At 32.1% G+C, this 13,442-nt stretch overlaps 1 protein-coding gene across 2 annotated transcripts in view; it reads right to left on the bottom strand.

Moving 5' to 3' along the window:
- Positions 1-13,442, bottom strand: part of GPR107 (G protein-coupled receptor 107) — a 96,685-nt gene that overhangs the window by 76,512 nt on the left and 6,731 nt on the right. For both annotated transcript variants that reach the window (XM_012553970.3, XM_023494304.2), the window contains exons 2-6: positions 6,369-6,482; positions 5,294-5,344; positions 4,984-5,066; positions 1,775-1,914; positions 1,098-1,135 (exon numbers count right to left, since the gene is read on the bottom strand). In XM_012553970.3, coding sequence (XP_012409424.1) covers positions 1,098-1,135; positions 1,775-1,914; positions 4,984-5,066; positions 5,294-5,344; positions 6,369-6,482 — 426 coding nt within the window. The remainder of the gene's footprint in view (positions 1-1,097; positions 1,136-1,774; positions 1,915-4,983; positions 5,067-5,293; positions 5,345-6,368; positions 6,483-13,442) is intronic.

Genomic DNA, 13,442 nt, shown 5'->3' with positions numbered 1-13,442 from the left:
GTGGGGGGGGTAAGAGGTGAAAAATTGGAACAAGAGGTTTGGCAATTGTTAATGCTGTAAAGTTACCCATACATATAACCTGTAAATAAAAGGCTATTAAATAAAATAAAATAAAATAAAAGATGGCAAGGAAAAAAGGGAGAATAGTCCATGTCTGACGTATGGCAGTGTGCACAGGACAAGCAGTACCATATATGGGACAGCATGTAGAAGTATATGGCAGAATTCAGATTTGATATCCTGAAAAATATTACTAAATAATTTGGTGCTTAGTTTACCAGACTTATCAGAATGTGTTTCTTTATCATAAAAAGGACTTTTCCCCCATCTCTCATCTTGTCTAGACAAACTACAAATACATAAAATAGGTATTCAATACTTTCTGAGGATCAATTATATACATATATATATATATATATTTATTATATTTATATATATTTATTTATATATTTTTAATTTATAAAATTGTATTTATTTACAAAAATATATTTTTATATATATATATATATATGCAAAAACACAGTATGCAGACATTAACAAGGATCCTCAGATGATCATTAGTTTCTTTTTTGTGAAATTGTGTCAGCATAATGTCCTCAGAGTTAGAAGACTTAGGTTCTAAATTCCAACTCTACAAATATCATTATTATTATTATAAGTAAAAATAATAGCTAAAATTTATTTAGTGCTTTAATGTTTGCAAAGAATTTTACACACATTATCTCAACTGATCCTCACAACAATTTGATCCTCTGTGAAGCAGGTGATATTATTATCCCTATTTTATAAATGAAACTAAGACTGAACAAGGTCTTGCTCAGGATCACAAAGCTAATAAGTATCTGAGGGAGGATTATAACTTGCCTCTTCCTGACTACAAGTTCAGCAATCTAGCTAGCCACTGCCTAAACTATTCTCTACTCTTCAGTCATGTGATTCAAGACAAGTCACTTCTCTAATTTGGATGTGTTTCCTTATCTGAAAAATGAAGGCATTGTATTAAATGGGCTCGGGAGAACTTTCTAGCTCTAGAATTCTGTGCTCTGTGATTAAATTTGTTTACAAAAATATACTTACTGATTAACTGATTATCCTACCTTTGAATCCTCTGTACTTTGTGCAGACTTTTCATCTTCTAGAAGCAAAAGCATTTACAATACATTATTGCAAGATTCAGTTTAGATGTACCACTTTACTTTATGAGACATCTCTTTAATGAACTAGAGTTCAGGAATCAAAAACATGGTAAGGCCATCACATGTTCTGGGACTTCTATCCCCTCAGGCCCTGTACCAATAGTTCTACTATGGAGTAATGGCAGATCTGAACTTGGAAAATTATGGAAATTATTCCATAAAAGGGTTACTAGCAAAATCAGTATCATCAACAAGTCATATGTACTTAGTGCACTTGAGTATAAGGTTTTATGTTAACTATATTAAAAGTCTTCGCTAAGTAATTATATATTCGATACATATGTACTGCATAATACAGATGAACAGAAATAAGAAGAGACAAGGTACAAATTGACCAAAAATTTACAGAATTACTCTTGCCTTATCCCCATCCCCAAAGCAAGTTTCTACATGCTTAAAAATGAAGACTTCAAGGAGAAAAATGGATATTAAAGTCTCAGAAGGAAGAAAGGGAGAAAAAACATCACACACAGGGAATGAAATACAAATATATGTTACAAATGGGAAGCTGTGCTCATTTTAGAAATATTTTTAAACAAAATATTTAAGACACTGGAAAACTGAATATGAAAGATTACCTTGCTTTTGAAGAGTTTGATTATTTCCTGAAGGACTTTTAAGGATTGGTTCTGGATTCTCACCAAGGATTTTCTCATTGTTGCTGAAGATGATTTTTGGTAAGTTGCTGCCAGCTTCTAATGGAGACTTTATTTTGACACTAAGTTTAAAAAAATAGTATCAACAAAATCCCCAGAAACTTGTAACTTCAAAGTTTTTTAAAATGCAACATTTTCAGATATAGAATTTCTCCCCATAAATGTTATGTTCAAAATTAGTTGAAATTTGTCATTTTAAATTTACTTCTTGGCACGATATGATTTCTCCTGTTTCCTTTCTTATTCTTGTAATAATTAATCATTTGTTTCCGGCTCCTTCTTCATGTTTTCCTCATTCTATCTCCTTAACTTGATCACAACAATATCCTAGTCCCAATCAAGTCCACTCTTTTCTGCTGTGCCCTCTGGAATTCCCATTCTATAACAAACTCCATTTTAACCTAAACCTTTCTAATGACAATGTACCCCTGACAGTTATGGGCCTAATTAAGACTGATTAACATGAGTTCATTCTGTCCCAAACCTCAACTAGGTTCTCACTGCAGCAGATTGCAGATTTTAGTCCTCAATAATTGATCCCTATCTCATCTCTACAGAAACTATTCCAAACCTTCTCCTCCCCATCCTGCATATCTAAGAACCTTGCCTCTTAATTTTCTGAAAATTAAACTACTCTAAATGAGCTCCCGCTGTGGGCATCATTTCCCATTCTCCTGTTTTCTGACAAGCCCCAGACTGTGTATTTTATACTCGCCCTTTCCATCTCCTCTGGCACACTGTATCTGGCAGATATCTCTTCTTTCTTTTGAATCTTCAACCTTTCCCTCTCGCCTGGTTCCTTTCCCACTGTCTTGAAACATGCCCCAATTCCCCCCGTTTTTAAAAACCTTAACTATATCCCATAATCTCCCCAAGGTATCATTCTCTAGCTTTCCTCCCTTTCCTAACAAACTCCTTGAAGAAGTTGTGTAGTCAATGCCACCACACTCTCATTTTTCAATCTCTTCCAATCTGACTCCAGACCTCATCATTCAACTCAAATTGCTCTCTCCAAAATTTAATTGACTTCTTCTTAGTTGTCAAATTTCAATATTACTTCTTGCATTTAAAAGCAGCTCCTTCTTGGTCTTCTTTTGTTGTCTCATCATCTTCATCAGGGCCTCTTAAACCTTTTCCACTCTTGATGCCTTTTTGCTCAAGAAATTTTTATGTGGTCTCATATAGATATACAAAACAGGTATGCAAACCAAACATTTACTGATAACAAATCATAATTTTGTTACCCTCACATTCAGTTACAAGACCCCATATGGGGTCCTGAACCAAGTTTAAGAAATTTTAATCTACTCTATACCCCCTAACTATAGGTGTCCACCAAAGTTCTGTTCTGGGTCTACTTCTTCCCATCATTATACTCTTTGTTTATAATCTGCTCCCACGGTTTTAATATCATCTTTATGGAGATGACTCATAGATCTTTATAGCTAACCCCAGGCTGCATCACCAATTACTTACTGCATATTCCAAACAAGATGTCCTAGAGACATCTTAAACTCAACAAGCCTAAACTGAACTCATTATCTTTCCCCCTAAATTCTTCCTTTCTCCAAATTTCTCTATTTCTGTTGTGATATCACCATCCTTTCAGTATCTCAGGTTTAAAAGCCAAGTGTTATTCTTTATGCTTTACTCTCCTTCACTATTCAATGAGATACCAAATCTTGTTATTTCTAACTTTACAATGTCTCTCATATCTGTTCTTTTCTCTCCATCCACATGCATTTCCTCAGTTTAGGCCCTCATTAATTTTCACCTAGATTATTTCAATAGCCTCCTAATTATTTTTTTTTTGTTAACTTTGAATGCCTCACAATTCCAGTTCATTTTACATATTGTCTCTAAAGGAATTTAAGCGCAGATCTAACCATGTGACTCCCCTATTCAATCAATTCTAGTGACTCTCTATTACCTCATGCAACTATTCTCAGTAGCATGAATTAATATAATAGTTCTTGTCCATTAATTACATTACAATAATGTTGAAAAACTACACAGGATTAGATGAACTTTACATTTACCAGATAAGGGGAAAATCCATCATTTTTTGTTCGGTCCAAGCTGAAACCAAACAGAAACTTTTTCATATATTTTAAAAAACTTTTCACAAACTGCCCCAATGAATCTTTTCAGACTTGCTGAATATTACTTCCCTACTTATAAGCTTCAATGTTCAGACTGGTCTTCTCTCTGTTCCTCATTCATGATGGTCTCTCTCCTATCTCTAGGACTTTGAACTTGTCATACCCTCTTCTTGGACTGCACTTTCTCCTTATATCTGACTCAGGAGTCTCTCTCTCTTTAAAATGCAGCTGAGACTTTTGAGGTGCATCTTCTCCATGAAGCCTTTCCTGATATGTCTGGATAAGCTCTCCCTCTTATAGTACTATGTATAAACACATATACTCACAGATTTATACACACACACACACAGAGCTATATATTTATATTTTGTATATTTTATTTGTATTGATTGTTTACTCCATTAGACTATAAGCTCATTTGGAGTAGGGATGTTTCATTCTTTGTACTTGTATCCCCAGCACCCATTGCATAGTGGCTGGCACATAGCTAGTACATAACAAAATATTTGTTGATTGACCAATGATACATCAAATTCAAGAAAAATATTTATTAAGTATTATATTCAAGGGACTGCACTAGACACTAGGGATTAAAAATAAAAAACAAACCAGTTCCTACCATCTAGGAACTCACAATCTAATTATACAAAATCAGGAAAAAAGATTAAAGAGTAAAGCTCTTAATGATAACTAAAAACTACAGAGCGGGCCTGAGAAGACATTATAGAAATCAATCAACTTGATTTTTTTTTTTTTTTTGTAGAAAGGAGACTTTTTTTTTTTGGAAGACTTGAGAGAAATCAGAATGCTGATAGCAAAACTCCTGAGCAATTATTGTTTATTAAGTACTGTTCTTGGTGGGAATATCTTTAACTGTGACTAGTTAGGATATCTATATTAGATTCGACATGGATGAAGAAATATTCATTTGTACACTTAATTTGTGAAAATCAGCACACACATTGCTATCACAATGAGTCAGCTCTAAGTCAGAAAAGAACTGAAGGAATTTTCATAAGAATGACTTACAGATGACTTGAGAAGTCTAGAATGAGGAGTGTAACAGAAACAGAATGCATTTTTTTAAAGATACAGTAATCCATATCTTCATCCTGAGAAGAGATAACACATAATCTTAATACTGGAAAAGAGGTTTTTGTTTTTAAAGTTTTTTTTTTTTTTTCAGATTGAATATTATCCCAATGGTGTTCAATTACATCACCAAGTAAAAGCAAGCAACTATTCTCAGTAGCATGAATTAATATAATAGTTCTTGTCCATTAATTACATTACAATAATGTTGAAAAACTACACAGGATTAGATGAACTTTACATTTACCAGATAAGGGGAAAATCCATCATTTTTTGTTCGGTCCAAGCTGAAACCAATCTAGAAGAAAGGAAACACACATAATAGGGGTAAACAACCATACGTTATGTGTGACCACACCCTTTCCTCAAAAGGCAGAAAGATAATTTTCTGGATTTACATTCTCCTCTCTATGACTTAATATATAGTATTTTCTTAGTATTCATTTTGCAAGAAAGAAGATCCTCATGCAAGTAAAATCATGAGTTTTTAGAACTACAAGAAAAATCAAATATTAATTTTTAAAGATAAACTTTCATAAGCAGAACCAGGAGATCATTATATACGGCAACAAGATTATAAGATGATCAACTCTAATGGATGTGACTCTCTTCAACAATGAAATGATTCAAACCAGTTCCAATTATTCAATAAAGAAGAGAATCAGCTACATACACTTAGAGAACTGTGGTAAATGAGTGTGAACTACAGCATAGCATTTCCACTCTTTCTATTGTTGTTTGCTTGCATTTTTGTTTTCCTTCTCAGGTTTTTTTTCTTTCTAGATCCGCTTTTTTGAGCAGCAACTGTATAAATATGTATACATATATTGGATTTAACATTTACTTTAACATATTTAACATGTATTGAACTGTCTGCTGTCTAGGGGAGGAGGGGAGGGTAAGAAGGGGAAAAATTGAAACCGAAGGTTTTGCAAGGGTCAGTGTTGAAAAATTATTCATGCATATGTTTTGTAAATAAAAAGCTATAATATAATAAAAAATAAAAATTAAAAAAAAGACAAACTTTAGGAATCATACATATTTAACCTATATTAGATTGTTTGCTGTTTGGAGAAAATAAAGGAAGGAGGGGAAAAAATTTGGAACACAAAGTCTTACAAAAATGAATGCTGAAATCTATCTTTGCATGTATTTGGAAAAATAAAATACTATTAAAAATTAATTTTAAAAAGATAAACTTTCAATATCTAATAAGGTAACACTGTTTTCATCAACTTTAATTTCTTCTGTGTTCTTCAGCAGTGTTATTTAATGAGTAAAAAAAGGGCAAATCTCTTAAAACCAGAGGAAAATATACCTACCTTTGCAGAGGTGCCTTCATTTCCCTTAACTGAGAGGCTACTGACATTGACCACCATGGACCCATCTTTGAAGAAACCAAAGGTATTGAGATGAACCTTATGCCTCACATCATCCTGAAATGCATTTTATAGAGATAGATTTAGTAGTATGCAAAAACTGTCTTATAATCAATTCAATTACCTAATCTACCCATCATTTCCTCCATTTCTGCAATGTTACCACATGCTATAATATACATAATCAGGAAAGAAAATCATACCTTTTCTTTCCTCCCTAGAAATGATTAAATTGATATTTAGAGGATGATTTCAATCAAGAAAATCTTTTATCGATTTATTTTATAAAGAAATTCAGAAATTTCATTAGTAATTATTTCATTCCTAAAGGGGATAAAAAAGTAATATAAAATGTTAAAAGTGTTATTACATATAAGAACTTAACAGGTTTGGTCAGCCTTTTAACAATAAATTATCACCAAGTACTGAATACAGTGACAGGAGCAAAGGCTGCTACTAAGCAACCATTTGGAGATAACTTTCTCAGTCTTGATAAATCAAGTCTCACATGGCATTTCTCTGTTAAGAGCAGAAGTATAAAATAGTGTCCTGCAAACTTCTGTGTAAGGATCTTACTATCAAATGAGTTGATTATATTTAAAGACAAATATAAAGATGTTATTAAGAAAGAGTCAAAGACTCAAAAATGTGAATACCTAGTTTTTTTCCCATGGTGATATTCAATACCAACTAAAATCAATGTAATTTTTTTTTAAAGTTGGACTGGTGTGGGTTCCCTTTGTAAGGCACTTCTAATTTGCAGTCATTGTTTTCAAACAAGAATTAGTCTTCACCCTTGAGAATCAATCAATAAGCATTTTTAAATACCTACTATCTCTCTGGCATTATGGTAGGTGCTGATGATATTAGTCCAGGTGAGAGGTGATGAATGAATACCTGAAGGAGGGTTGGCAGGAAAGTGGCAAATGCAGAAAATATGGAGGGAGAAACAAGATCTGGCAACTAATTAGATTTATGGAGTGAAGGGGAGAATGAGAAGTAAAGGATTTCTTTGAGGTTTCAAATCTAGGTGAATCCAAAAATGATGGTGTCCTTGACAGAAATAGGTAAATTCAGAAGAAGTGCAATTCAGGAGAAAAATCAACCACAGTCCACAAATACTAACCAATGCTTCAAAAAGCATCTAGAAATTGAAGTGGAATTTTTTATTATCAAATCCAAGTACTCTGTACTTGTACCTTACTTAAATCCTCTTTCTGAGGAGTCTGTGGAAGAAGAAATTCTGCCATGACTAAGAAGCAGAGCCAAGTACTTGTCTTACAAGTGCATAGTTCTATCTCATTCTCCTAATGACAGAGTAGGGAGAAAAAATGACTTATCACCAGGGAATACATATTTAAGTTTGATGAAGCTGAATAAAATTTAGGAGCAAATAAACAAATTTCATTTAAAAGGCTTACATAACTATTATTTCTAAATTTGACTATTAGGAATAGGATTTTTAACAATTAAATTCAACATTATTTATAAAGTACTTATATGATATGCAACACCTTGTACTAGGTGCTAGAATTCTGGAAGCACCATTTAATTTCTATTTCTACTTTTAAAAATTATAGTAGAGAATTTCACAAGGCCCAACTCAAGAGCTTCACAGTTTGATAAAAAATAGTATTGAATGTATATTCAATATATATTAAATTAATTGAATATATAAATCCAAGTTGAAATCCTGGCTCAGTTACTGTGTGATCTTCGGCAAGTCACTTCCCCTCTTTTTGTTTCTTTTTTTTTTCTTTTCTTTTTTTTTAACTTAACAGTAGTTTCCCCCTAAATTACCTTTAAAGAGCATTTTCAACATTTATCATGTAAGATTTTGAGTTATCCATTTTTATTTTTCCCTCTATTCCTTCTTCCTTTCCCAGGACAGCAAACTATATTTCTCTTCTTTGAAGCCTTATAAAATGAAAGGGCTAGATGTGAGGCCTACTCCAGCTCTACCAGTCCATGACTATAATAAGACTATAAGTGATTTTACTATTTCCAATATTTAAATATTCCACAACTAACTAAACTAGCCCAATAAATACACATTTTCTGTCATAAGGAATAAACTAAGCAGAATTACATGATATTTTTCTCAATAATACTTTCCTGAACAATAGTGTTTAAAAATTTGTTTTTTCTTAGCTCAAGGCAAATCTGTGTACTTAAAATCAATGGAAAATATGTACACCTGGTTTTTCTGGCACAACTGGAATCCCATGTGTATAAAATCAAATTTAAAAAAACCAAACACCATTTTGAAAACATCCAACTGTTATTCCTGATTTATCTGACTGACTGATTCAGGAGAAAGTGGCCACTGATGGAAGTACTGAATAAAGGTAAGCCACTATGCTTTTTTTTTTTAATTATTGCACTTTAATAGTAAAGATGGTTTTAAACATTCACTTTTGTAAAATTTTGAGTTCCAAATTTTTCTTCTTCCATTCTTTCCCTTCCTTCTCCCCAAGACAGTCTGAAACAGATTATCCACATACAATTATGTTAAACATCTTTCCACATTAGTTATGTTGTAAAAACAAGAACTAGAAAAAAAGGAAAAAACTATGAGAAAACAAAAACAAAACAACAAGTGAAAATAGTATGCTTCAATCTGCATTCAAACTCCATGGTTCTTTCTCTGGATGTGGAAAAGTAACAAGAAGAATTGCTATAAATATTTTTGTACATATAGGTCCTTTTCCTTTTTTTATGATCTCTTTGGGATCCAGTCCTAGGAGTTGTATTGCTAGATCAAAGGGTAGCCCTTTAGGCAAAGTTCTAAATTGTTGTCCAGAATGGTTGAATCAGTCCACAACTTCACCAATATTGCATTGTTTCAATTTTCTCACACTTTCTCTAACATTTACAATTGTCCTTTTCTGTCATATTAGACAATCTGATAGGTTTAAGGTGGTATGTCAGAGTTGTTTTAATATACATTTTCCAATCAACAGTGATTTAAGGTATTTTTTATGTGACTATAAATAGATTTAATTTCCCCATTTTTAAACTGCCTATTCATATCCTCTGATGATTTATCAATTGGAGAATGACTTACACTTAATATAAATTTGACTTCACTATATATAGATATATATTTGAGAAATGAGGCATTTGTCAGAAACACTGGCTATAAAAATTGTTTCTCAGCTCTCTGCATGTCACACCAAAATTCTGTAGATCATCTAAATGTCACAAAGCTTAACAAAGAAGCAGACTCACAAAACAAAATAAAAAGTTCAGAGAAAGCTAGTCTTCATTTTCAGAGTTAATTACTGATACAATTTATAGCCACAAATATCAAATTTTCAGTATCTGAAAAACTGACTCACTTTACCTTTACTTTCATGTATTAGTGATTTAAAAAAAAATATTGATTTTTGAGTTTTATCATAAATCAGTTCCTTTTAAACTATGACTCATGAAAGCAATCAGAAAATCAAAAACAGAATTGCAAAAATGTACCTATATTGTATAAAGCTATTTTTTCCTCCAAAATGACTAGGAAGAGATAACCAAAACAGGAAAGAACAATTAATAGTTATTCTGTTAAAACTTCAAATCAACAGACCCTCAATCAGAACCTTTTAACTCTTAGTTTAGGCGCCAAATTAGGTAGTGAGGTAGCAAAGTGGCTAGACTGATGGGCTTTAAGTCAGGAAGACATCTTTTGGAGTTCAAATCTAGCCTCACTTATTAGTTATATGAACTTAGGCAAGTCATTTCTGTTTGCTTCCGTTTCCTCATCTGTAAAATGAGATAGAGAAGGAAATGGCATTCTAGAATCTTTCCCAAAAATATCCCAAGGATAGTTGAATATGCTATATGAAGTATAATGTATATATGAAGGTAATGGAATATTATTGTTCTATAAGAAATGATGAGCAGGCTGATTTCAGAAAAGCCATTTTAAAATATTTAAAGAAGTAAGCATAGAAGGGACAGAGACATTCAGGACAACATTGGTACTAATATGTTATATTTAATATACATTAATTAATGTATTTTATGTTTTACATTGTCATTAATCATTACATTAATTAATATACAATAATTAATATTTAAAAAACAAACTGTAAAAGTCATTTAGTTCTATTTATAATCTTTTTCTATTCTTTATATGGAAATGTTCATATTTTTTGATTCAGAATTTTAGCCTATATTTTAAAAGGCAGGAAGGTATGCAATACATTTTGGAAGTTTTCAACCAAAACCGTTCAAATAAAATATCGACTAGTCAACTTTACAAGATTATATTCAGTTTTCTAGAAAAAGTCAAATATGCAGAACCTTTCAGCATATTAGAATGTACTGAAACATGACAATGTATGTGATAAAAAGAATCTTTAATGTAGAACAATCATAAAAATCGCTGAATACTATTTACTGCCCAGCCCACCCATACTCACTGGAATAAATAAGAAACATAAAGGATTACTAGGGGCAGCAGAAACAACAAAAAGTTAGTACTGCTAACTAAAATTTAGAGAAGCCTGAGATCAGGGCATTTTCCCAGCTGGTTAGGAATCCTGGCAAACCTCAAGAAAGGGGTTGGAGCAGTAACAACTGGTGTGGAGATCAACCAAGTTAGTTCTCAGGTTTTACCAGTAGTTCCTGATCTTCTGGTTAGGGTTCAAAGAGCTATTAAAATGAACTGACTTAGGAGTTACTGTCCAGAGGTTGAAAAACTGGAGGAAGATTGGGATCTGGATGGGAAGGATTCTGAGGTGGAGTCTTGCTAATCTTTATTTGATAACTTATCACATGGAAAAGGGAGGAAAAAGGATAGAGGGAAGACCAATAAAGTGATGGGAGAAAAAAAAAAGCAGCATATTTTGGTTTTACATAAGGAAGAACTGAGAGTAGTAGTAAGTAGTAAAAGCAGGCCTCAGAGTCAGGAAGAATAGGATTCAAACCTCACCTGTCATACACACATGGTTATGAGAGCCTGGAAAATTTACTTTACCTCACTCAAGAGATCTAACAGTTGCAGATTAGTCTAAGCAAGAGTTCTAGATCAATGACAGGCCTGGACAAACAGGAGAAATGTTTCCTAACAACTAAAGCTGTTCAATAGTAATGTGGGCTGCCCCAAGGATTAAGTGAGTTCTCAGTCTTTGGAAGTCTTTAAGCAGAAGTCGGTGGTTAGGTATATTGTAGAGAGACTAAAGAATAGGATAACAGAATAATTTAAGGTATGTGCATAATTGAGTTAGAAAAAAAAACAACAATCCAAAAATTTCTAAAACTCTTCTCCAAATAGGATTATAACATAAGTACATAATATAGTTTTCTTGATCACATAATTCAGAAATGCTGTTATCATAAAGTAAGTCATTCTGAAATTATCTAGTGTTCTTGAACATAACTCTGCAATTATTCTATTCATCAACACAATTAGAGGTGAAGGAAAAGAAAAGGATATTTATTCTATAGTACAAAAAATTTCTTGATAGAAAATTTTCTTTTGTTATTTTAAAAATGAAAACCATTTGAAAATGACAAACACTAAATTGTAAAATTAGAGATACAAGAAGAGCAAGAGAGAGATTACTTTTAAAGTAGTAAAGGAAGTTAATAAAAGCAGAGGAAACCAAAAGGATTCTTGAAATTCCCTAGGGACTAGTTTTCTTTTTCTTTTTTCTTTTAAAGAGCTTTGCAAAAGCAAATCTAATAGACTTGTGATGGAAAGAGTCATCTGCATCCAGGAAGAGAGCTATGGAGACTAAATGAGAATCAAAGCATAATATTTTCACCTTATTAAAAAAAAAAATATATATATATATATACATATATATATATGAATAAAGAGCTTTGCCAAATAATTATATGATTATTTACTCCATCCCCAACTTCTCTTTAAAAAAAAAATCTGTGATCCAAATAGCATAAAAGTTTGTTAAAACTCCAGAACACCATAAATAATTCAGACTCTAAGCATGAGAAAGAACCACAAAAGTCATATAGTAGGACAATAGGCAACTCACTATTTTTATTTGTTGACGGGTGAAATAAAAAAGCACTATGCTGAAAAAAGCTTGTGAACAAAAAAATCATTTACAGTGGACTAAAATTAATGACACTTTCTAATTCAAATATGGTCCTAAGAGAATGATGGTACTGGCTCAATTTGACATACAGCAATAACCCAAAAATCTTAGTGTAGTCTTAGGCTATTAAAGCTGGGCTGTTCTGTATACAAGTTAGTATTTTCATTATCAAAATAAAGGTATAGATAAATTGTAGCTAATTTCACACATTTACAACAATCTACATGATGGCATCTACATTATCCAAATCATGCACCCCAGTTATGGCCAAAGAGTTATGGCCAAAGCTGCAGAATGAGTCTGATGTTTTTCTAATATGCAGAACATCTGGATTTATTTCCTTTAACGGTAATTATTACAATGAAATGTTTTTCTTTTTTTCTCCCTGGGTGCAGATTTAAGAGTGGGGTTAACTGTAAAAAAAAAAAACAAAAAAAAAGAAGAAGAAGAAGAGCATCCATAAAACATTTTTTAAGTACACAGAAGAGTCTGTAGAAGGAAATTCAGAAGGGATTACATATAAGCAGAGCAATATTATATTAAATTTGATACATATTTTTTAAAAATCAAGGTGTTCAGGATTTCATATGTAATTCTCTGTTCTTTATATAAGGAAACATTAGTGCTTGTCAAGTTCATGATGATAAAAAAGAGAAAATTTTAAATGAAAAAATCTTACATAGGTTTTAAAAAAACACCTTCGGGAATTCAAGATGGAGGCGGCAAGATTAGGCAGAAACTTATCTGAAAAAGATCTTGGAGGTTGGTTGACTAATATGTCAATATAAGTCTAAAGAATGTCAGAGTAACCAACCAAATGTAATCTTAAACTCCATTAAGAAGCAATGAATAGCACTATGAACTCTGTCCTAGAGTTTTGTGTTCAATTCTGAGTCATATTTAGGGAAAAAGTTGATAATTTGATGAACTCAAGAGTATGGTAATTAAAATGGTGAAG

Source organism: Sarcophilus harrisii, chromosome 2 (assembly GCF_902635505.1).
Source record: "Sarcophilus harrisii chromosome 2, mSarHar1.11, whole genome shotgun sequence".
Classification (NCBI taxonomy): Eukaryota; Metazoa; Chordata; class Mammalia; order Dasyuromorphia; family Dasyuridae; genus Sarcophilus; species Sarcophilus harrisii.
Note: the sequence above shows the minus strand (reverse complement) of the source record. Positions and strands in the feature narration are given on the sequence as shown.